Source organism: Syngnathus acus, chromosome 15 (assembly GCF_901709675.1).
Source record: "Syngnathus acus chromosome 15, fSynAcu1.2, whole genome shotgun sequence".
NCBI classification, from domain to species: domain Eukaryota; kingdom Metazoa; phylum Chordata; class Actinopteri; order Syngnathiformes; family Syngnathidae; genus Syngnathus; species Syngnathus acus.
The window spans coordinates 8,396,497-8,420,845 of record NC_051100.1 but is presented as its reverse complement, the minus strand read 5'-3'; the positions used below and the strand labels follow the sequence as shown (position 1 = coordinate 8,420,845).

General features: G+C 43.1%; 2 protein-coding genes across 6 annotated transcripts in view; one reads left to right on the top strand and one right to left on the bottom strand.

Annotated features, from left to right (window-relative positions):
- The window catches only part of itga9 (integrin, alpha 9), a 36,161-nt gene extending 25,220 nt beyond the window's left edge, over nucleotides 1-10,941 (top strand). Inside the window, exons 18-28 of the mRNA XM_037271645.1 lie at nucleotides 107-254; nucleotides 3,385-3,471; nucleotides 3,573-3,652; nucleotides 3,778-3,861; nucleotides 4,231-4,339; nucleotides 4,422-4,529; nucleotides 5,755-5,880; nucleotides 5,961-6,080; nucleotides 6,170-6,265; nucleotides 8,301-8,420; nucleotides 8,668-10,941. Coding sequence (XP_037127540.1) covers nucleotides 107-254; nucleotides 3,385-3,471; nucleotides 3,573-3,652; nucleotides 3,778-3,861; nucleotides 4,231-4,339; nucleotides 4,422-4,529; nucleotides 5,755-5,880; nucleotides 5,961-6,080; nucleotides 6,170-6,265; nucleotides 8,301-8,420; nucleotides 8,668-8,766 — 1,177 coding nt within the window. The 3' untranslated portion in view covers nucleotides 8,767-10,941. The remainder of the gene's footprint in view (nucleotides 1-106; nucleotides 255-3,384; nucleotides 3,472-3,572; nucleotides 3,653-3,777; nucleotides 3,862-4,230; nucleotides 4,340-4,421; nucleotides 4,530-5,754; nucleotides 5,881-5,960; nucleotides 6,081-6,169; nucleotides 6,266-8,300; nucleotides 8,421-8,667) is intronic.
- Nucleotides 10,942-17,386: 6,445 nt separating this feature from the next.
- LOC119134667 (zinc finger CCCH domain-containing protein 6) lies at nucleotides 17,387-24,349 on the bottom strand. Of its 5 annotated transcripts, XM_037271641.1 has the most exons (13): nucleotides 24,064-24,349; nucleotides 23,853-23,963; nucleotides 22,468-22,693; nucleotides 22,269-22,391; nucleotides 21,970-22,210; nucleotides 21,740-21,888; nucleotides 21,543-21,668; nucleotides 20,990-21,104; nucleotides 20,800-20,909; nucleotides 20,471-20,721; nucleotides 20,000-20,403; nucleotides 19,738-19,926; nucleotides 17,387-19,665 (listed from the first exon to the last, which is right to left on the bottom strand). In XM_037271641.1, the coding sequence occupies exons 2-13, from the start codon at nucleotides 23,936-23,938 to the stop codon at nucleotides 18,227-18,229; spliced, it is 3,459 nt and encodes a 1,152-aa protein (XP_037127536.1). In that variant the 5' UTR covers nucleotides 23,939-23,963; nucleotides 24,064-24,349; the 3' UTR covers nucleotides 17,387-18,226. The 5 variants fall into 5 exon arrangements, with proteins under 5 accessions (XP_037127536.1, XP_037127535.1, XP_037127539.1 ...); XM_037271640.1 differs by having other exon boundaries at nucleotides 23,853-24,349; XM_037271644.1 differs by lacking the exon at nucleotides 23,853-23,963.

Here is a 24,349-nt window from a genome sequence, read left to right as displayed (position 1 = left end):
CTTTTGAGGAGTGAATAACCTTTCAGAAATTCTCTGTGACATTGCTCAGAGTTGTTTAGAAAATAGTTTATTGGCTGATATATTGTTTACTTTATGTTTCAATCAGGGCACACAGCAGGCCACATTTGGCTCTGGGAGGAGTAAGGAATGTGTCGTTGAACTTGACCATCTCAAATGCTGGTGACGACGCCTACGACACCAACGTCTATCTCAACTTCTCCCGGGAGGTTTTCTACATCAACTTCTGGCAGAAGGTTAGTTCCTCGCCTGGTTGGCTGTTTCCCTTTCTTCCATTTTACCCTTAAAGTTTGATTTAATACAATGATGGTAGGCTAAGCAATAGGAGATAAAAAACTCGTGATATCCGATATCCGATTAGAGCTTCACTTTACTCATCATGGAAATCCATCATGATGTCACCTTTACAATAAAATTCAACCCACTACCATCTCCTGCCATACCTGGAGGAGAGATTTTCTTAATAGCAAATGGATTTCACAGTGGCAACCTCTGCCTTTGCTTATGTCAGTTGGAAGAGGAGGCGCGCAAATCTACTTGAGCGCAGAGACACCCCATCAGTTTGCTCTTGGATGCTACACAGGGACCACATCCTATCAGCAGACTCTCATCAGAACCAAGTGATGGATGAAGGCTCACATCCAATGATGTAAAATAACAATAAAGATCAAATTTTATTTCAGTAGAACCGGAGGTATGGGCAAGTTTTATTAGAAAAGCAGATTTATAGTGCCCCAGTTAATTTAATGTCCCCTTATGACGTCATTTATCAGGCTGCCAAGATTCACAGAGCCTCATGTGCTGCGGGAACCTGATAGTTTGGGTAACCTGCTGTACTGAGGAGATAGGGAGCCAACTTTATGAAGAGGTGACAAACAATCTATTGGCCAGATTTAAAGCTCTCAGAGATACTTCTAATTACTACAGGAGAAGACCAAAGTAATGATATGTGCTGTATTTATGCAAAGCTGAGGCTAACTCTCAGTCCTCCCCAGAGGTAATTTCCTACGGTAAACCCAGCGTGAACCTGTCTGCCCCTCAGATTTAAGAAGGAGGGGTCTCAGCTCGCTGTTGTTCTTGCAATGTAAGCTGTCAGATAGCTGTGGAAGCCAATTGCTTGGACAACGCTGCTGGGACTACTGTGGTGCCGCAGTAGCTTCTTTTTTTAGTAATTCTTGGAAATATTTGCATTCGTCTGCTGTATATGTTTTTTTTTATTTTAACCAAGAATATCATTAGGTCTCATATACCAGAAACTCAATACATTTTTCAATTCCTCATGGCTTTTATTATTATTACAGGCTCCCATCGCCCACTATTTAGGGTAGATAGGTACATGACATTGAATGGAAGAAATGCATTTTATCTTTAGAACTAGCAGGGGAACTATATCTTACATAATCCATATTGTGATTGTCTTGGGGGAGGTTGTTACAGGGGTGAGGGGAGGCAGAGTTGCTAAAGGATTGAAACCACATGAGGGTCATGGAGGACATGAGCGAGTGGGCTGATGTGATGTGTAGGAGTGCAGAGAGTGAGGTTATGGATGTCCTTTAAAAGTGAGGAACAGAATTTTGTAATCAATGTGGCATCTGACATGGACCTAGTGAAGATATAGATTGTATATGTAGAAAACGGATGTTATATTTACACAAAATATTGCTAAGTGGAGAAAGACAAATGATAAACACAAGGAGACCAAGAACAGAACCCTGTGGAACACCAGATGTGATTGGAGAGCCAACTGTATAAACATACAGATGCTGAAGTGATGCAACAGCACCGCCTGTGAATTGTCATCCTGATGAGTTTCCTCCATGAGAGGTTAGGGATGACATTAAACAACACTAACCAGTCCAAATGACACTTTGGGGCCCGACATTTGTGAGAATGCCAATGTTTGTGCGTGCATGTGTTTTCATGTGAGACTTAACAAAGTAAGCAAGCGACAGAAAGTGAAGAATTGCTGAATAAACAATCTTGTCATTTTCCCCATGGAGGAACCTTAGGACATTTCTGTGCTATGTTCTTGGTCAAGGACTGCCAGGTGGGTGATGAGTAAACAGGCCGTCTTCCCTCGTGCACTGCATGCACAGCCCAACGGGATGGGTGGTGTTTGCACAGAGGAATACAGGAAATAGAGGAAATTCCATCATTGCCACTTGTGCTTGCCCCCCACCCCCAAAAGAGAGAAGCTTGTTTAAATTGAGTTAATGACGATGAGGTACCCTGCCCCACCCTGCTGAATCAGCAGAACCCAAGTAAGGATCATACAAATGTGTCACCATTGCAGCTCACTGGAAGTGTTTTCAACAGGCTTCTTAAAACTTGGCAGCAATGTGTGGATTCAGACCTCATCCTCCAAGGCCGACCCCCTGCAGAATGTTCCGGGAGGGTCTTTTTCAGTTGTGTCTCTCCACCCTCGTCCATGCTCCCACAACACAGGCTCGGCCAAAAGCCTCCCAGTGAACCTCTGGATTCCGTACTACTCACAGGGTCGGGGCCTGAATGTTTACACAGTGCAGCCGGTGGAGCTCCATATTGTTTAGACAAGCTTCCAAACACACAACCTGGAGCACGGCCCACTTACCCACTCGTCAAGATTAGTATATGAGTGCGTGTGTGTGTGCCATCTCTGCTTTGTACAATGTAACACTCGTATAAAATGAAGCAATCCTTAACAATAGCTACTAATGACGTTATGATCTCTTGTTCTATCTCTCCATTATGCTGTGCAAAAGGTCATTCTGTTACGACATGATGCCCTAGCGGTTATTAAGTTTATCACACAGTTGTGAGGTGGAGTTTGAATCTCAGCTCAAGTTTTCTTGTGGAGTTTGCGTGATTTCACATTTCTTGTTTGGGTTTTCAAGAGATACATTGTTGATAACTGGTTTTCTACCTTTATGGGAATGGAAAGCTATTTAGTGTCCTTCAGTGCACAAAGGAAGGTCCATAAAGGCATGCTAGGCTGAGTATGGTGTTGCGTAACTTGACCTCATGCTCATTAAACACCCTTGAGATGAATAAAAAAAAAAAGAGATTTTGAGCAGGCCAACTTTCAGGTTTAATCCTCACAAATGTTCCAAGTGAATGGACAAAAAAAAAAAACATTGGCGAAAGTCTTACCAGGTTTTTTTTCATTTTCACTATCTGGAAGTGCAATGAGCAGGTGTCCCAACATTATTGTCTTTAGTGTACACACGCTGCCACTGACAACCTTCACCTTTTATCAGACACGATTGCTCTGTCATTAGATTAAAGTCTCGTCTTTGAAATGGCTTTCTTTTTACAATTCCCATGTTACCTACTCCGTCTCCAGTCCGTCTGGCTCCCCGATTATTCCGTCTATCTCTCTCTTTGCAGGAAGAGAAGGGCATTTCCTGTGAACTTGTCGACTTGGACTTCCTCCGGTGCAGCGTGGGATTTCCTTTCATGAGAGCACAGACAAAGGTAAGCAAGATGGGATGGAGTTGTCAGTCAGTAAAGCAGTTTACGGTATAAGTAAAAACAGTTCAATAAGGTTTATTCTGGTTTTCTTTGCTTGCCTTTAGTATCATTTTGCAATCCTTTTTGACACCAGTCGAATTTCTGGGGAAAATGACACTTTGCAGTTCTTGGTGCAAGCAAAGAGGTACGTTTTTACCAGACATTTTATTCTATAGACAATTTTCCTAATATAATAGCTGTATAAAAAAAAAACATAATGATCAATGTGTTTCATATTATTTAACCAGTTTGCTTCTTTGTTTGTTTTAGTGCCAATCCAGAGCACAACCTCTCAGACAATATTCTGGATATATCCATCCCGCTGATTCATGAGACTGATACAACAATTACAGGGTAAGAACCAATAAAAAAAACATGCTAATACCTTAAATGTGCACAAAATGGCCATATGGCTTGAGTGCCCACTTGCTCAGGAAATAAGGGAGTACTGTTGTCACACTGGAGGAGCACATCAACATGAAAGTTCTTATCACGAAATGTTTTATCACCGGGCGAAAGGGAGAGAGACGTAAAACAGGCTAAATCCACCAGAACTTTGACATCTGATAAGGCTGCTATGTCTGCTGTCTGTAATGCGAAGGGAGGCGTCAAAGCACATCTGGCTCTTATCTCAACTACTACAGTATACAGGGATGCTCATAGAGACTTATAAATCCCATACACAAAAAATGTAAACAGGACTTCTTCTCCTGTTTTCTGCAGCGTGGTGGCGCCGAGCTCCTTTGTGTACGGAAACTCCATCGACGCCTCACGCTTCGTCCAGCTTGAAGACATGGAGTGCAGCTTCCAGCCTCTCAATGTCACTTTCCAGGTAACACCAGCACGCTCTGCACACGCTGTATTTATTTAGCTTTACGTGTGCGTTGATGGTTTTTCTTTCCAATGTGTTCCAGGTGATAAATAACGGACCCAGTCGGCTGCCGGGCTCCACTGTGGACATTAGGATACCCAACCGGTTGGCTGGCAATGGAGCTGATATGTTCCACATTGTTGAGACACAGGTGGATGATTGAATTTCCAGACTGAAACATTGATTGTTTGTTTATTCACCTGCAGGCAGTCACATCTTGCCCTCATTTATCCAGCTTATTGTCTAACTGACCTCTTGTGGTGTCGCAGCAGGGTGTGAGGCGAAAAGTCAAACTGTTGACGTTGCGACTGAAGCTAGCCAATCATTTGGTTTCACAACATTTTGCATTTAGATAAAGGAACACAATATTCCCAGTTGGTTTGGATATTTTCCTAACCTTTCCATTGGCCTTTTCATTGAGGTAGATCATGGGGGTTGGGGCTCAAGCTGTTAATTGTATTTACTATGAATGGACGGACGGGGTTGACTATATCCCACCCGACTTGAACCCATCTGGAATCACTCTGAAGGGATCAGACAGCTTGCACGAAATGGGAATGGGACACCTGTGGAGCAGGCTACTGCAATATACCTTACTAGCTGAGGACCACATTACAAAAAGGCCTTGAAATAATCGCCTAAAGAACACCAGATAGTTGCACACTTGTATTTTAGTTCTATATATTCTTACTTTTAACACATTTGTTTTGAGTATGACATCCACTTTCTTGGCTCTTGCCCCATATGTTCCTACTTTTCCACGCAAATCCCTCAATCTCGCTTATTTGACGTGTAAATACGCTTTTCCCAGGGAAGAATCCAGCAGGTTTAGGGCCCATGAATCATCGCAGCAGCGATGGCAGGATGAAGGCAGAAAGTAATGTAGTAAAGTGTGCGGTCTGGCGTGTTGGGTGGCAGCAGAGCACACAGGAAGTTTGAAAAAAATGGCTCATTCGTTTAAGCTTATTTTCCTATATGAGCGTCTTACATTGATTGTGGTGGGGATTTTGAGAGTCGGCTATATTTATTATCAAGTCACCTTGCGCTTTCTTGATCAGTAGTCGAATTTCAGATGTATGACCCCTGGCGATGGGAGAGGTTCACCTAGAGATTTTCGGGTCAGAGTGAAGAGAGGGGAAAAGGGGAAGTGTTCCCTTGAGGGAGCGCTGAGCTGTAAAGCAGCTACCTTTAAATCACTCCATATGAGAAACCTGAGGAAGGGTGCAACTACTTGTTTGGGAAGACCTCCTACTTTCCCCGGTTGGGCAATTTTTACATTTACATCATTATTATCATTCTGACTTGTTTCCTTCTCAAAACTTGATGTTCTGATGCTCAGTAAAGAAACATTTTCCCCGTTATTGTCTTTTTTTCAGGTTGCCGACGGCCGAGGAAACTGCACCCCACATAGGAACCCAACACCTTGCACGATTCCCCAGGATCGAGAAAGCATCTTTCACACTATATTTGCCTTTTTCACCAAATCAGGCCGCAAAGTCTTGGTAAGTATGCGCCATGCTCATGTTTGCCCGACAGCCATCTTGTTTTTTGTTCAACATGTTTCCTCTACCATCTGTATCAGGACTGTGACCGACCAGGAAGAGCGTGTATGACCATCTCTTGCCATCTGGGGCCGCAGCTGAAAGAAGAAGCGTTGAATATAGATATCGAGCTTTTACTCAATACTGAAATTCTAAAGACGGTAAGAGATGTTTGACCAATAGTAGTCAATCGCTTGTAAGTTGTTGTGACCTTGGCCAAAGGCTAAATGCAATGCTATATATTCTGCAGGATACATCCTCTGTAATTCAGTTTGTAACACGTGGCCATGTGCAAGTAAATGAGAGGACGGTGGAGATGCCCAAAGGCCTGCCAGAGGACATCGCTGTGAGTACAAAATATTGTTCTAGAGATTTGTTCTGCAAAGCCTGCAAAAAAGGCTGCTGTGGAAATGTGTTTGTTCAAATTCCAATAAGAAGCGTTCACATTGAGGTTTGTGGCCGCGGAACTCTCGGGAGATGCATACCTTAAAACCTCACCAAAAAATTAAAAAAACATCAGTTCATGTTATGGGAAATGTTTGGAACGAATTGTCCTTTCAAGTAGTGACCGGTCCAGTATGTACCGAAATATGACTTTAATGAGGATGAACGCTAAAGAAAATGTGATAACCCTATTTTTTTTTGTATTTATTTGACTTTTTTTTTGTTTTTCTGCTAACAAAAAAATACAAATCCACACGAAAATTTGTTACTTTACCATCTGCTGTCAGATAGTAATGTGTTGATCCCTCTGTGGAACAGCTGGAGCCTTTCGGTATGTGGTGGCACTTCTGCTGGGAGCAAGGACAAGCGCTGCTCCCCGCTGATTGAATGGCTCAGAAGATCAGTCATGATGATTAAATTGAGCACCCGCGATGCTTTAGGTAGCATCTCTCAAATAATTACGTTAGTGACCAAACCGCAGGCTTCCTGACCCTGAGCTCCAGGCATGCTCACCCCCCACCCCACCCACCACCATTAAGTAGTAAACACACACACTTCAAAGTCTGATTTGTAGTCCCAGGTTGCATCACTTGCGGCCGGCCAGCAAGCTGGGTTTCTCGTCACTTATTTTATGTCAACACACCAACATAAATCCATGATGTATGAACTTTACATTGAACTTCACATTCCAACAATGAACAGATTGTTCACTGACCAGAGGGGGATATTCATCTGTCCATGCAGTTGTTGAATTCCAACACGACAACTCGGGCGAAGGTGTTAATGCGAGAAACGATTCAGCAGAGATTATCTTCATTTGTGTTCTCTCGTCATCTCGTGCGACATTTGCCACATTTCAAAGGCCAGATGGCACTTCAGAGCCAGGCAGCTGCATTTACGATGACGTCCTGCCTTTTGTGGAGCGTTCTTGTGGACCTGAACAAATGGACGAAATTTGCATTTGTCTGAGATCATTTTTGTACAAGTAACTAAATAAATGCATCTCACTGCCCTTCATTAGATTCCTGCACGCCAGCATAAACACAGGCGAGTTTGAGTTGTTTCAGAGTTGTGTTGGAAATGAATGAATATCAAATTAAATTACTCCCGAAGCAAAAATTATCATATAACTGTGATGGAAACAGAAAGAAATCGTGAGAAAATTAAGCAAAAATTAAAGCACTAGTGGTAATAATAAGTACATGCTAATACAAGATTTTGCGGTGAACTGCTGCATTTTGCATTTACTTAAAAAAACTGGACTTGCTGGCAATGATGGATGAGCCAAGAGGTCAATGTACTGGGAAGCAGGCTAAATCTATGAGCTGTGAAGGAAAAAAATACTTCTGATGTATGGAGACTCTAAATTTTAAAAAGGGAGTGGATGATTTAAAGGACCTTTCCGACCTAATAGGATGAATGCATGCAATGCATTGCCCTTCACCTGTGTGATCATTTTCATAGAATATTAATAATATTAAGTTATATTTTAGGGAAACGGTCACCAAAAAAAAACACCATTTATCAGAAAAGATATTTAATAATGCAGCATTTCTAAAAAAAAAGAAAAAAAACATGACATGGATTAGAAATATTGTCCCTTCCCCGGACCCAAAGTAATGAAAATACACCATGTATTGATATTCTGCACAAATATGTACAAAGTGCATTATAAACTCTTTGAATGCTCATGCATCAATTGCAACTAAATACTTTTTTTTATGGGAGTGGGCGGAGCAAGGTTTCTGTGGATACTGGTTCATGCAAGTGAAGATTTAATCATTCATTTGGTAGTTTGTGTTTACCTCGACATAAAAACAATATTCTGTGAGTGTTGAAGGCACAAAATTGTCTGGCACTCAATAGGTTCTCTCTTTCATGGCTGGCATTGAAAGAGTTAACACACCTGACAAAAAGTGTATACACGTGTGTTACAGCTGATCTTCGAGGCACTGCACAGTCAGGAGCCCAGAGGCTATGTAGTGGGCTGGATCATCGCTATCAGTCTGCTGGTGGGGATCCTCATCTTTCTGCTCCTAGCTGTGCTGCTATGGAAGGTAAAACTACTCAAGATTGTATGTTTTCACATTTTTTTACAAACCCAAAATATTCTTCAAAAAAGGCCCCCGCAGCCCCTCGTCCAGCTCCGCCAGTGTTACAAACCAACAAAAGTTCTTTTCTATTTACTACAATGAATTGCACTTGCAAAGTCCGTTAAAGTGTATTTGTCAAATAAATTTGATAAGTACTGTAAATGTAATAACAGAGGAGCAGTCCAAGTTAAACATTTGTTGTCTTTGACAGATGGGCTTCTTCCGTCGGCGGTATCGCGAGATCATTGAGGCCGAGCGGAACAGGAAGGACAGCGATGATAGCTGGGACTGGATGGAAAAGAACCATTGATACTCGTGCTGGCGATGGTGGTGGAGGTCCCCTTGGCGCCAAAGACATTTCCGAATTGTGTCAGGATGAAGCCAGCGGCACGGGGCTCCTTTCCAGCCCTGCCGCCGCAATGGCACCGGGCCCATCAAGCCTTCCATATGTGGAAGAAGAATATTCTCCATATTTTCTGGAGACTTGATATGTTTTCGAGGGTGGGAGTCCAGGAACTTGTGAGGTGACAGCGTGGCCTGCCAGAGGATGAAGAATTACGATAACTTACAGTTGGCGGCGTGGCGCTGCCAGTTGAAAGTCCTAATGTGGATACTGGTGGACAACAAAAACCTCAGGGCTGTGTTACATAGCAACTTTATTTTTGTACACTTTAAGCCATATTGTGCAAAGGTGGTCTTGGAGAAGAGGTGGGGCCATTGTGTCTGTAGTATGTTTTCCTAAAAGCACTGATACGTCTGGATGCCTCAGCTACGGAGTATATCCTGCCCAGAACAAATTGGACATGTTCCTTATTGAAAGTGGAAGATTGTGTTCTCTCTTTGATTATCATTTCAAGTTTTTGGTGTCTTTGAGACACAAACACACGCGCGCGCACACCGTTTAAAACACTGTAGCCTCTGTGGCTTTCGGCAGAATTGGCCCTCAAGTGACTGAGGTCATTAGAAATATGAACACTTTAAAGGTCGGGCTTTTCCATCTTTTACACCAGCAGTCGCCAACATTTATTGAGCCAAGGCACACATTTTACATTCATCTCGGATGCCACGAACAATGATAACCAAGTACGCCGCCTTTATTTTTTGTATTAAGGATTTGTTTTTAATGTGCAATGTGTTAATTAGTCCCAAAATAATTATTTGGTATGAAGATGACTGACCACAAAATTAGTAAATAAATTTGCTGTAAATAAAAATTCCTATTTTGAATAACCCACTTTTGATTCACAGTGTTATACTGACAGGTTTTATCTAATGTTATGATTGGATTATTTGGATTGGACATGAGAATGAAAACCTACGAACAGCTGTCAGTGTGATATTGTGCAAACTTAAACCACAATAACAAACAGTTCATTTTTCAAAGACAGCATTTTTTAGATCGATGAGATTGCGCTGATGTGCCTAACGTTGTATCCAGCCCATCTTAACGGATCATGTTCGAAATTCTCAAGGAAATGTTTGACTAAATGTCATGAGATAAGATGTTATGATTTATGTGCAAGCTAACGACAGCTGCGAGTATTAAGTTTGACTATGATGTAAAAGTATACTACTATATAGTGTGGTTATAGTATCATATGGAGTCTGGAGTAAGAAACCTGAGCTACATGGCCCTCCACAGCCAGATGTGTGTATGTGTGGGATTGGACCCCCTCATGGGCCTGTAGTGTGACTCATGCCCTAAAAATAGGCAACAATATATTCCGCTACATAAAAGAACTTTTTAGAGATCATTGTAAGATAACATGAACAGTCAGCCTAAAAACATAATTGCCTAAATCCAATTGCCTCAATTCTTCCTTTTCAATTTCATGACCTGGATGAATGAGAATCTACGCAGATGTAAAGAAACATCTTTTTTTTTAGCACATACGTTGGTATTTTGACTTGGGCAAGTATTCTATTCGGGTAATAAAATGTTAGCGAACTAAAAATAGTGCTTAACTGCCCCCCAGCCACGTCATTGAGACTTATGTGAAATACAGTGAAAGGAAATGTATATAAAATGTCCCCCAAAATGTAACATTTTTAAGTATTTTCAAGTTCTCCATTGCAAACCTAAAAGTTTGAATGCAATTTTTTTTCACGTGTTTTTAGCTCACTTTTAAATAGACACTCATATCCAGTGTGTTTGGATGAAATGAAATGTGCTGTTACCAATGTTACCAATGAATTTCACTGGCATGATAGCATTTACTGTGTACACCGTCACATCTTCAGTCAGCTTCATTGATCATTCAAATTTTAATGCAGATACAAGAAACACTTGACGTTTCCTTGGGGGTCAATTTGAACTGTGATGGAAATAGTTTTGATGGTTTTGGTTGTTCCCAATATACTACTGTCACACATTATCATTTCCATTATAGTGTTGGATGTTTTTAAAAATTGTATTGAGGTTGTATATTTATCAAATGATAAATAATTTTTGAGTGGAAAAAACAAATGCTGTGTTTTTATTATTTTTTTAATATTATTAATTTGATTGATAGTGTCTGGCGCCCTCTACTGGTTGTTGTGCCCCATACGAACAGGCAACACAACCTCACTGCGTTCATCATTGATGAAAAAGAATATATATATATATAATACTACAGATGCAATATACATATATCTTCAAGTCCAAGAAGCATATAGAATAACATTTTTACATTTCAGGTAAGAATGTAAGTAATGTCAAAAATGTCACGCCCATGCCAGAGCACGCTCGGCCGTCAACTTCCCTCAGCCATACCCCTTCGTTATCGTCACGTCTGTCACCTGCACCCTCTTGTTACCTGATGTATTTAAACCCTGCCCGTGTGTTCCTCCTTTTTAGTGTGAAGGTGAAGACCTTCACACTATTGTTATTGCTGTCCTTTATTATTATTATTATTATTATTATTCTACTTATTCCGCTCACTTTTGTGACGCTTAACTACTTCCACATACTTCAACCGATTCATTCCGTTCCACTTTTCACTTGTTGGTGTCTACTGTTGTGTTCCGTCCATGTCCGTGCCCAGTGTTCCTGTTCCTGTCGTCTGGTTTTTCCCCCGGTCTGTCTGGAGGTTCACGGTCAGAATTTTAACCTTGTCCAAGTGGACTTCTGTCGGTCGGTCTGTCTGTTTGCTGGCCGTGAGTCTCTATCCCGTCTGTGTCTTCGGTTCCCCACCTACCTCTTTTCCAACTCCCTTTCCCTTCACTAAATCCTGGTTCGTCCTGGCTCAACTCATTCCTGACAAAAAGTCAAACCAGGACATAAACAATTGAGCAAATGTTAGGCAAATAATTTTATTTTTTTACGGTTTGCACAAAAAGTTTTGGGGGGGGTCGGCTTCAAATTAAAAAGCAAAAAATAAAATCTGAACCATCACCTTTCCTGCTTGGAAATAAACTTAAAATTCTGTATTATTAGTCACTCAATTTTGGGTACATCTGCTCTTTGAAAAATCAAAGGTTCTTCCTTTTTGCTCAAACTCTTTATATTTTAAGTCAAAAATAATATAGTGTTACTTTTTGGTCACGTGACACCCGTTGCTGGGGAGACAATGTCATCAAGCACTTGTTGCGGACTGCACTGAATTATTAACAAACTGCTTCGAACATCTTTGTTTAGACCTGCAAGAAGCTCTCTGTACAATAAGCTACAAGTATGTCTTCATTACTGGACCACGGCCTGATAAGAACAACAGCGGCAGACCAGGTGGTTGCTCCGTTTGCATGTCACCTGTGTCACCTTGTGCTGCTGTGTGACAGCCTAGAGGAGCCCGAACACTTCAGCCAGTTGGAAGAAGCAGCCCGGACTGTAGCTAAAGCTACTAGCAACATGGCTGCAGTGGCTTCCAGGTGTGTTGATCATTGATAGGCCGATAATACACTTATCTCCAAATTAACATCATTTCTCCATTTCCAGACATGGCACTGACACGGACGATGATGTGCTGCGTAAAGAGATGGTCTCCCTACTGGAGCCCATCACTCTGTCAGGCCAACATGTGCTGCTGGCGGCCCAGAAGCTCAGCATCCAGCCCAATTTGACTGCGCACAAAGAGGAACTCATCACTGCTGCACAAGCCGTTTTCCTAGGAGTAGTCAAAGTAAGGATGAAATCGTTGGACAAAAGTGGACGGTATACTCATCATCTGAAGATCTTTAATTTTGTTATACGGTAAACTCCAACATAGTTGCGCAAGACCAGATGTTTTGGTGCAGATGTTGTATCTCATGAATTTCTGCAGCTATACTCAAGTATAGCAAAAATAGATTATAGGAGAGGTTGGAATTTTAACATGACCTATTAGCACAGTCTCCATAAATGTTAATATTCCCTAAACAAAGTGATGAATTATCGCAGTCGTGGCCCTAGAAAGTAGCTGCTCGTACTAACTTTTTCTTTTTCTTCCCTCAGGTTCTCTTCGTGCATGATGACTCTGTGGTGAGAGAAATCCTTGCAGCTGCCGCTCAAGTGTCTGAGCATCTCTCTGAGCTCGCCTCCTGTTCAGACCTCCAGTCCCTGGTCCAAGTCTTTCAGGCGTTCTCTGACGCCTTGCTCCTCCTCAGTCGCCTGACTACGGAGAGAGCAGATTCCTTAAAGGACCCCCGGCAGGCCCAAAAACTTGGATACTCCTTGGAGACCCTAAGGAGGTGCATCCCTATGATACATACTGCTACCTGCACCACTATCAAGCACCCACTGAGCAAGGAAGCCCAAGCTGCAAAGAGCTACATACTTGACACGGTGAGGAGCACAGTGGACGACATTGTGAGCACCCTAAAAAGCCAATGTCAAAGAGGACCTTTTGGAGATTGTGGTTTTTATACCGAGACGAGGAAATGTTTGTCACAGCTGCTGGAAGGTTGGTCTAACTCATCGTTGTTACCAGGTCGTGACTTGGACATTCTGGTTCGAGATCTTGTCTTTCACTGCATGACTGTGGCCAACTGTTCTCAAACAGAATTCCAGCAACAAGTAGTGCTCCACAGTCGACATGTTCTCCACTTGTGGTCTGACATAAAACTGATCTTAAAGTCCCCGGAGAATCACGAGGGGCATTTTCAAAACATCTGCGCTTTGTTAGAGGAGCTCCTAGAAGATCTCGATAGAGCAATGATGGCAGCCATTCTTCATCGATTGTTAGACACACTTTTGGTTGCAGCATCTGCGTTTGAAGAACTTTCACGGTTGGTGAGTCAAACTCTGATTGCAGATTCCTCCATAGAAACCGACGTGAGCTTTCTTCAGTCACCAGTGGAAGAGTTCATCTCCTCCTTGGATAGACTCATCCAAGTTGCCAGCTTTTTTTCTGCCGCAGCCAAAGATGCAAAGAGCTTAGAGAATGTGGAGAACTCCCGAATGTGTCTTACCAGACTCCAAGCTCAGATTGCTCCTCTGTCTCTGGAACTGGTTGACAACTCTATGCAGACGCTTCGAAAGCTTCAAGAAATGTTTCCCATATGGGAAGAAGTGATGAAAGATCTCCAGGATGCTCTCAGTGACGTGATGGATGTCAAGGAGTTTACGAGTCTCGCCATTAACGAGATAACAAATGACCGTGGTGGTTGTGATGCCGCATACAGACAGCAAAGCTACGAACTCTTTAGTCAACATGCGGTCGACCTAAGACGTCACATGCAGCTGGTGATGTACTCAGTCAGGACGTACTTGGACCACAGTGAGGACCCCATCTACAGAAACGGTCTCCTGGTACTGCTGAAACAAGCTCAGCTTTGTCAAAGCAAAATGAACCAATCGGTCACCGACATGCTTTTAGGTCGCAGTTTGAATGTGGAGCACTATTCGACCTTTTCTGACAATGCGTCTGCTGTTATTCATCACTTTAAAGTCCTCCGAGAGGGTCTGGATGGCCACCAGCATCCACATCTACTCAGTCCTCTGCGGGAGGGCGCCCGTCAGTCAGATCTTTCCGAAGACGAGTCTTGTGATCTGAATGAGGATCGTGGGCTGAGAAGTTTGGATTCCTCCATCCTGGATGTGATTGAAACTGAAACAGAAAATGAGGAGGAGTCCGATGGAGAATGCGTGGAATTGGAGCTTTCTGCTAAATATGATCATGAGTTAGACCTAGATGATTCCTTAGAGGAACCCAAAATGATCCAGATGACTTTCGACTTTGAACTTTTACCCCTCTTACAAGAACTCATGATTGTGACCAAAGAAAAAGATGTTGCAGTCCTCAGCCGAGTGTGCACTAGTGTTCTTGAGCTCTCAAACTGCTATTCCCAAGCAACGAGAGAAGCTTTAGCCATCGTAGATGACGCCAGCTGTAAGAATTTGGAACGCTTTCGAGCTGAACTGGTGTCACTGACACCTCTGCTGGTCCAGACGGCTCAAGAGACGGCAATGAGTTCGTCGCTAGGCACAGAAAACATCTGCAGACTCTGTACGCGGTTTTCTGACCTCATTGCAAACATTCGAAAAGTTCTGCTGCCAGGAAGCCAACCTTGGTATCACGTCATTTACACCGAACTAAGGCGAGCTCAAGTAACTAAGACAACGGATGTGAAACAGCAGCTCAGTGAAGTGATGAACTGGTGCGCTGACACCGTGCTGGTGCTCAAGTCATCACATGTGACCCCTCAAAGCGAAAACCAGGAGACCATGACTCTTTTGCACAACAAACTGCACAAAGCCCAAAACAACACAAGACATCTGATGGAGTTTACAACCTCATCTGATGGTCAGCTGGATCAGCTCGAGGGTCTGTGCATCCACTGGGGTCTCTCCATTTGCATTTTGTTCAATTCTCTGGATAGGATTTTGGGAACGTCTGGCGCTATGAGCCAACACTCTCCTCAAAAGCAACTTTTCATCTTATCGGAAGGCTCACTGAGAATCCAGGAAGCTGCAAGGCTCACCAGCCTAACTTGTAGAAGTGATTTTAAATCAAAAGAGCTGACGGCTTACCGGAGTGAGTTGAAGACGCTGACTGAGCGCTACCTTCAAGCAGCGGAGGACCTCGCTGTACCACCAAGTATCATGCAGCTTGCAAAGCCAGAGCTTCTTCGGAGGAACCTCATTATGAAGATGAAAGAGCTCGCCGGGCTTTTGAGTAAAGCAAATGAATATTATGACACTCCACTCCACAATGTTGTCAGCATTGCTCATTTGGCAGCAAAGCAAACTGAGAAGAACAAATCAGATGACGCACAGCAAAGACTTGAACATTCTGTTAGTTTACTCCTTGAGAATGTAAAAGATGCCACCAAAAAAGTAGAAGAGAGCTTCATCTACATGCGGGATACATGTGAACGTGCCAACCTGCGCTCCATTAACACACATTTGTCATTTGTGATGTCCGACATCATCAGCATGGTGCGTCTCATGGCACAAACAAGCTCAATCAATGACATATTCAACCTGGAGGTGAAGATTCAGTGCTGGTCAGCAGAAGCTCACTATCTGGTAGAGGAGATCAGTAAGCAAGATGGAATCAACCAAGAAGTAAAGGACAATATCAGAGCAGGCCTTCAGGGCATGACATCAGATGGATGCATCCAGAATGTCCCTATGACATGTGATGGAAAGAGATATAAAGAAACAAAAAAAGCTTCTTGGCATATATGTGAAGATGCTGTAAAATCAAAAGTGTCCGCTTGGAAGAAATATGGACCCACAAATATAGTAAAGGATGTAAGTATTTAAGTAATATTTTGTGGCCACGGAATAGCTCCATATTGGTCTGTTGGGTAAGCAAATAGAGTGCATGTTCCATACATATTTATATGTATTTGTATATTGATCTATGCAATTTTCCACCCCATGTCTGGCATTTTGTCCAAGATCCATGCCTTCATATTTCTCTGCAGGTTGCGTCTGGCTTTAAAGATGCGTCCTCTCTGACCTCCACCTCCTTTTTGCTGAAGCAAGAAAGCGCCAGTTGGGACCCAAAAGACAACAAGATAGTCCAGGAGACCAGGAAGATGGCGGACACACTGTACCATATGACCCAATACCTGAGGAATAGAGGCCCAATACCGGTAACCCCACTAGAGGGCACCCTTATGGATTTTGTTTTTAACTATCATGTAACAGCTTTGGGCTTTGTTTTAATATTAGAACAAAGAAGCGTTTGTGTGTGCAGCCAAAGATGTGATGACAAGCGGCCAATCGGTGACCAAGTTTATTCAAGTCATAGCTAACCACTGCCTGGATGCACAGTGTGCGCTGGACCTTTCCCTTATAGTGGAGCAGATTCTCACCATCACCAACCAGCTTAGCATCCTTTCCAGGTATGGTTCATCAAACAGAAAAAAAGTGAATGCAATGAGATCTTCTTATGTACTGCAGTGTCAATTCTGTAACACCCGGCTGTAAATCATCTGATGAGATCCTGGTGAAGAACACGCAGAACCTCCTCCACACAGTCCTTAAAGGGGTTCATGCAGCAGAGACCTCCTGCATCACAGTAAACAGGACAGACCGGCATTTACATATTATAAAACAACATTAAAGATCCTTTAAAGTTGCATCTCTTCTCTTGTCTGAGGGTTTAAAGCAGCCGGAGCCCAACTCAGATGGAGCCGAAGCGACTGCCTTGTGTTTCCAATGGAAGAAGAACCTGGAGATCCACCGAGCCCAGTTGACCTCCAACCCCAAAACGGATGAGTTGGGTTTGAGGAGGATTTCATCAGAATCCGTCGTACCAAGTCTGGCGTCTCCAGTACAAGACGGCTCCAACTTGACACTTCAATTAAGAGGTTACAATAATAGACCACAATATTTGATTTAAGGAGATCACCCTTAGCTTTGACAATGTCTGAGAGGGAATGTTTTTTTTTTTTTAAACGGTTATAGTTATCAGTCAAAATAAGCCTTTGTTGACTGAGAGAGACAAAGTATTTAATATTGCTGTGTAGTGTTTTGCATAACTTGTGTAGCTGCAGTAAAAACGATTCATTCAATGCAATTTTAGGTCAGGTTGTAGTATAAACATTTAATTCACATCAAGATATGTACAGTGGACTATATTTAAAAGGTGATTAAATGTACACAGAAAACAAAGCTCACCACAAATAGACATACAATAAACATGTCTTTAAAAGGCTGCAAAAACAATACAAATAAAAGCTCCAAAATGGCTTAAAATACTCATCCAAGCTCATTTTAAGGTAACACGTTTGATATAAAAACAGCTACAAGTGTTAAACTGTTATTTACAAGTGCATCTCAATGAATGTATTCAGTACAATAAAGAAAACTTTAATTCATTAAATACAGGAAAATATCTTCAACAAGACTGATTCCTACCTACTTTCTAAATTAAGACATTTGGATTATATGTAATATTCCGATTTCTTGAGAAGGGGAATTTTAGATTTGCATTAACCTGTATACCACCTTGATTATCAATGTTTTCTAAGTGAACTAGAAAAGGATTTTCTAATTTGTTGAGATTCACCTATTGAGTTTAGTGTTACTTGTCAATAGGAAATATTTGATTAAACGTTTAATGGACTTCACAACTTGAATGAATGTAGACCATATTAACAGAACAATTTCATACACATTTAAATTGAAACACTATGGATCGTTAAAAGTCCACTTCACAATTCAAGTAGAAATATTCTGCAGGGAAATGGAAAAGTCTTTCTGACAAATCAACAATCGAATAAAAAATAGAGACGTTAACATGCGCACTGCCATACCATCCACTTATGAATATGTATAAAGTGAATGTAGAGGAATAAATAGAATCATAGCTCAATAATGATTGGCATGTGTCACCAAGATAGCAATTCAATGCAGTTTACTGGGAGAAAGGAGACGCTGTGGGGTCAAAAGTCTTGAAGACCTCTTTGAGAGTCCTGTCTTCGAGCTCCTCCTCGTCCATCTGCTTGGGTTCCTCTACGAGAACTTCCTTCTGCTCCTTCTGTTCCTCTGCATCCTCTTGTGCCCCTGCAGACCCTGGTCCTGCCAGTTTGGCCTGCCTGGCATCAGTGTATTGGGGTCGGATCAAGCCTGCCAACGCCTGAACTGGAAGATTATGCACTGCGTGGGGAGTGACGATGGAGTCCTGAGAAGATGGCTGCGGACTGTCGTGTGGAGTATGATCGTTCTTGGAGGTATTGTCCGTGGCTTTCATCTCCTCCAAAGAGACACGGCCTTGACTTGGGGAGGTGGCTTGTTTTGAAGGAGTGTCTTTCTTCACTGGATGTTTGAGAATGCCTGCTTTTTTCGGAGGTTCTACCTGATCCCTCTGAACCGACTCTGTCTGATTTCGGGGGTCATACAGACTGATTCCTCCCAGGATTGTCGTGGGGCTTTCCAGGACGCCCCCAGATGAAGCCAGCCGTGGCGCGTAGGGTGGCAGCTGCTCGGAAAGGGAGGGGCTAGCACTGGTCTTTTGTAACCTGGCTTCTACAACTCCTCCCGTAGCTTCCTTCTGACCCAGCAGCTTGGAGTCCAGACTTGTTGTACGCCTGATTCTGGGGTCTATATTCTTTTGCTGACGTGGATCTACAGGTCTCTCTGTTGAGGATCCAGATGGCAGACGAGCGAGACGATCCTTTAAACGAGTGGCCGCCAGTCTGGGGTCAGTCAATGGGGGGCTGGAGGCAGGGGGTTGCTCTGGCACACTTGTTCTGTTCATCTGAGCATCAGCGATTAAAGGTGGCAGGGGTAGGTTGATGCTATGCTCCTGTTTGGGTATCAAAGATGGGATCAGGTCTTCAGGAGCCCAGACTACCGTTTGGGCGAAGGCTGGACGTTGAAGCAGAATGTCCACCCGAATGTGGCTGAACTGCTTCAGCTGGCAGCGGGGGTCCCGTAGCACCACATCCGGACTGGCCTCCAATGGGATGAGAGCCGCTCTGTCTCGGAGTTCCCTCTCTCCTTCATCATCCTCTTCACCAGCAGGCTTTTTCGGGCCAGTCGGCTGGTTTGGCTGGCGGTAGGTGTTCGAATCCATAGGTCTCGGTTTCCTGGGGTCCCTCGACAGTCGTGGATCCAAACTTGCATCAGACTCCTTTTTCACATCGGGAGGTCTTTGTCGAGGGTCTGCCTTTACACGTGGGTCACTTGGTTGAGTTCTATCTTTGACAAGTCGTGGGTCGCCCAGAGGTGCTGCAGGAGCCTGTGTTGGAGTCTTGGACTGCTGCATCTCACTCTGCCTTTTCAGACATTTGAGGATGGACGCGACACCACTCCCACCCTCTTCGTCGCTGGAATACCAGTTTGTTGTTTCATCTGGAGGAAAAGATCAAACAAGTTAGACTGGGCTTTTGGTGGAACCTGTTTACGATCGGAAGGGACAATCACCTCGGTTTGTATTCTTATCATTTTGGCTCTCGGCTCTTTGCGGCTCGGTCTCAGGTGGCTTGGACTCGGTTTGGTTCTGAGTCAGGTGTAAAATGATGGCTTTCTGCACCGCTGGAGGTAAAGACTGCAACTGAACATCTGGACCAATTTTCTGCTGCAGGTTCTGGACCTGGTTCATTGCGGGCTCTACTAATATAACAAAAACAAAGATCCAATGTACCTTAAGCAACTCAAAATTCGCACCGGTGTTTGTGACACAAACCGTGATGGCCCGCTGGCTGGTTTTGGAGCAAGTTGTTGAGGACCTCAAGTGGGTTCTGGCCCAATGATGGAAATGGAAATATATTCTGCAGCATCTGTAGTTCTGGCACTGCAGGGAATGGAGGCCTCTGCATATTCACGTGATGATTTATATTTCCATGAAACCCTGGCGGCTGACCAGGTGGAATTGGCTGCTGCATTGGGTAGCCATGCGGCAGCTGCGGTCCAGGAGGGCTCTGGGCGCTCATGGGTGGTCCTGTTGGGTAACCCACAGAACTTGGCGACCCCAAGGAAGGGACTGTGGTGCCGTCAGAGCCTGAAGACACCAAAGCTCCACTTTGTGTTTCTTCTGATCCGCCACTAATTTGCTCAGTGCCTTCATTGGAATCCTGGTAGTTGGTCTCACTGGTATTGAGGAAAAAACGATTTAAAGGTTCCTGATAAAACACAACCTAATTTTGGTTTGACTTACTTTGAGGCAATTTTATGCGCCAGGTCGACTGTAGGATGAACCTTGATTTCGAATAGGGAGGGGATCTTCCCTCCCTGAGAAGACTCATCCGTCGGGCTGCTCTGACCCGGCGTGGGGAGCAAGCCCACCCCTGGAGGCGGCTTGGGAAGTGGGGCGATGCCTTGTTTTCTCAGGTCCTCTAGCTCCAACTCATCCTCACGGGCGTTCTCCTCCTCAGTATTAATGATCTTATCATGTGTGCAGAAAAGATACTATTAATTGCTTTTGACTATTAATTGCTTTTGGATTCCCATGAATTGCGCATTTGTTACACTTTAAACATGTCTCACCTTATCGAGCAACTCTTTCGTCACATCAGTCAGAGCATCATGGGAAAATTTACAGTTGTCCCCTTGATAGCATTTGGCTCCGGTGTGAAAGAACTTGCAGGGATATTCACGTTGGGTCACAAATTAAGGAGTCTCACTGAATGGTCAGGTTACTTTTACAAAGTCATGTATGATTGTCAATGAAGGATATTGTGCATGTAAATGCAATGGTCTCCCTTGCTGCAGTATCCCTGGAGGTAGAACTTACAAAGTTCCTTCTTCTTATCTGGGATGACCAGCTCATGCTCAAACTTACACTGCTCCCCCTACAGGAAGAGGTGAGCACTTGTCTTTTGAGTTTAGCATTTTTAAACTCAGTATACAGAGAATGCCAGCCAACTTAATCACACTTTGACATTTACAGATTTTTTTGAAGAACTATCATCCACTATTAGGTTTTTGTCCTTGGTGTCTAGAAAGTATGTTGAAGTAAGTTGAGGAGATTCACTCAACCATAATTGTACTTTGCTACCATCTTGTGGAATCTATGGGCAATTACAAGCATTTTTAGTGGTTACTGCAATCACATGCAGATTTAAATGATTCAAGATGACCTAGAAATAAGGAATGTTGGGGAAAAAAAGCTCAGAGTTAGTTAAAAAGAAAATGCGATTACTTCTTGCTCCCATAACGCATCCCTATGTAAAACTTTTACAGAGAACAGCTCAAGCAGCAAACAGTAAAACTTTTTCGAAGTAGCGTACCTTGATACATCGACCCTCCAGGAAATACTTGCAAATGTATCTTCCATTGTGTTCCACTGTGTGTTGACTGATAAATTCTTTGCTCATAATCAGTCGCTTCTTCTGAAACCCAGAATTTTTCACTTCCTGTCAAATAAATAGGAACATGTTAGTGGCCCATAACAATCTGCTGAAAATAGAAGATTTGATGGGCATACAGGAGCCACGTCTTCCATGTCCTGGTCAGCCCCTCTGCCTCGTCCTCCACGTCCCATCCAGGGTTTGCCGCCCTTCATCTTTTTGTTCTTATTGAGCATCCCCCGTCCTCTTCCCGGTCCACTTCCTCTGCCTCTTCCTCTCGGCCCAACTGCAGTGAAACAAATCTGTGCTTTTTTTCTATTGCTATTTAACGTGTTTGGGATGAAAGATTAGTTTGGTGCTTTCTCACATTGTCTCATGCCCCTCATGTTCCCCCTCTTCCCCATCATCTGCTCTTTCGCATAGCGGCCTCTTCCTGGCCCGGGTGTTGAATCTTTCGACTGGTGGTACTCTGACTCATCTTCATAATGATCCTCCTCATCTTCATAGTCATCGCTGTAATCACTGTACTTGTCAAAATTGCTGCTTTTGTGAGGCAGCGGCGGCGACTTGTGCAAGTTGCCGCGTGATGCTTTTTGGTCTCTTCCATACTGGAAAATAAACAGACTCATTAACTGCATGAATATACAGTGGGGTGCATACACTCACCTGAGTATTCTGGATGTCACAATCACGTCCAGATCCATGACTCGGCCTGTTTTTGGGTCTCTCTGGACGGTCGTAGTCAGAGTCGTAGCTGTCAGAACTGGAGCTACTTGAAGATGAGTGATGCTGAAGAGACAGACAGACAGAAATAAATTACATAATGGAATCAATTCAATTTAAATTGTAAGGTCAAGTAGATTACTTTTTGTCTGTCCCGTCTCCTCCTTTTCGACCTTCTCTTCTCTCGTGTCTTTTTGTAGCGTTTCCTTGAGTGCCTGTGAGACTTGTCTTCTTTTTCTTTCGCTTTGTCCCGTTCCTTCTCTTTTGGCTTTTCTTTGTCTTCATTTGCCTCTAGGGCCTCTTTCTTTTCTTCCTCTATCCCGATTCCCTCATCGTCTATTTCTCCATCTTCCAACTCACCATCCTCCCTGAAATGTCATTTAAAAGGTGAGTACTTCGGTAACTAAAGTCTATGAATAAAGCAAATCCGCGCCCTAAATTATTTGATTCAATTGATCCATTTCAATATCCTTTTAAGCAGTAACGTGTAACAACGGGATTAAAAAATATATATCTTGGATCGCATGCCTTTTGCTAGACATTTTTTTTCTACTAAGGCTGGGAAAGCCAAGGCTATTAACATATGTGCAAAATCCACTTCCATTAAACTTTTATACAGTTTTAACTTTGTTTTGAGTCTTCAGTTTTTGAAATGTGGGAGGAAGAAAACCCATGCAAGCACAGGTAGAACATGCAAACTCTACACAGGAAGGCCAGAGTTGAATTTTGCATCCCATGCACGCTGACTGTGCAAAACACATGCAAAATTCTTCAATGTACCAGATGTAATTACTTTAATTACTTCTGACAAGAGGGTTGGTCTCTCATTACAAGTTATTGTGCAATCAAATCTAAAGTCAAATCCAAAATAAATATTGCTGCTTTGATGCCAATATTGTTAGCATATTTAGTGGACAATAGACCACCCCAATACTCAATTTACTCTTGTGTATTTGCATATTTGCAATTCATATTCCAATCCCTTTTTTTTTTTTTTGTAAATTTGGGGGTGGGTTTTTTAATATATACTTTTAGAGAAAAAACTGCACCAGTCCACTACTGAAGCGTCAGATGTCAACTTGTACAATTTTATGATGTATATGGATATTAGGGTAGATATAAATCGTCACCATCACCATCACATCAGCCCTGAGTGAACATGGTGCAGTACCGCCTAGCGGCCAGCTAAGGAACGAACGTTACTAAAAATGGGCGTGCCATTACGTCAACCCCTGCAGATGGCAACAACGCAGCAATGGATTAATTCCAACACTACAGTGCACATAATTATGTTTCCCATCGCATGGAAATGTACGTGAATGAATCGTTTCGACAGACAGGCAGGAAAACTGCAGGCAATCAATGCACTGAAAAGGCATGCAAGAATTGTAAAAGGGGCACCAGGAAATGTATAAACCCCTAAATGTGTGATGAGGAGGGAAAAAAAATGAAAACAATAATGTCGATGCACAGCACTGAAATGCACAGATGATTGTGTTAAGAATTGCATTAAGATTGTTACTCGACCTTTCGTCCCCTGCCAGCTCAGAGTCTGTCATGTTTTTGTCAAAAACAGGGGCTGGGGGACTGGAAACAAGGCTCACAGAGGCCATTGGAAATCAAATCTGCTTCACTTCTCTGTCCAGTACAAGAGTGAATTAACTCAAGCAGTCAATGAGACGTTGTGTTGTGACAGATGCTGGAAGATGTTCCGACTGCAGGAAACAAAAGAACTCACGGTGTTTCATGTCTCGACTGAGACAATGTACAGACACTCTCCTCTTTCATACCAATGACGTTTTAACTCTGTGAGCACAGCTCGATACCCCGCTTTGCTAATGTCCCGTCGGTTGACAGCTGCCATGGTGAAAGAAGAGAGGAGACGGAGGGAGAAACAATCTGTGTTGTAACCATGTTCGTTGATTTCAGCATCTTCACGGGATTTCTCAACAGCGATATCATCTCAAAATGGCTACTCTGCCTCGTCGCGCACATTCCCAAATGGTGTATTCGTCCGCACGTTT

Coding starts and splice junctions, on each gene's coding strand:
- LOC119134667 (XM_037271640.1), bottom strand. CDS start 23,938: ATGGCCTCTGTGAGCCTTGTTTCCAGTCCCCCAGCCCCTGTTTTTGAC. Junction 22,392..22,467: donor GGAGACGGGACAGACAAAAA/GTAATCTACTTG, acceptor CTGTCTCTTCAG/CATCACTCATCTTCAAGTAG. Junction 21,105..21,542: donor TGGAGGGTCGATGTATCAAG/GTACGCTACTTC, acceptor CTCTTCCTGTAG/GGGGAGCAGTGTAAGTTTGA.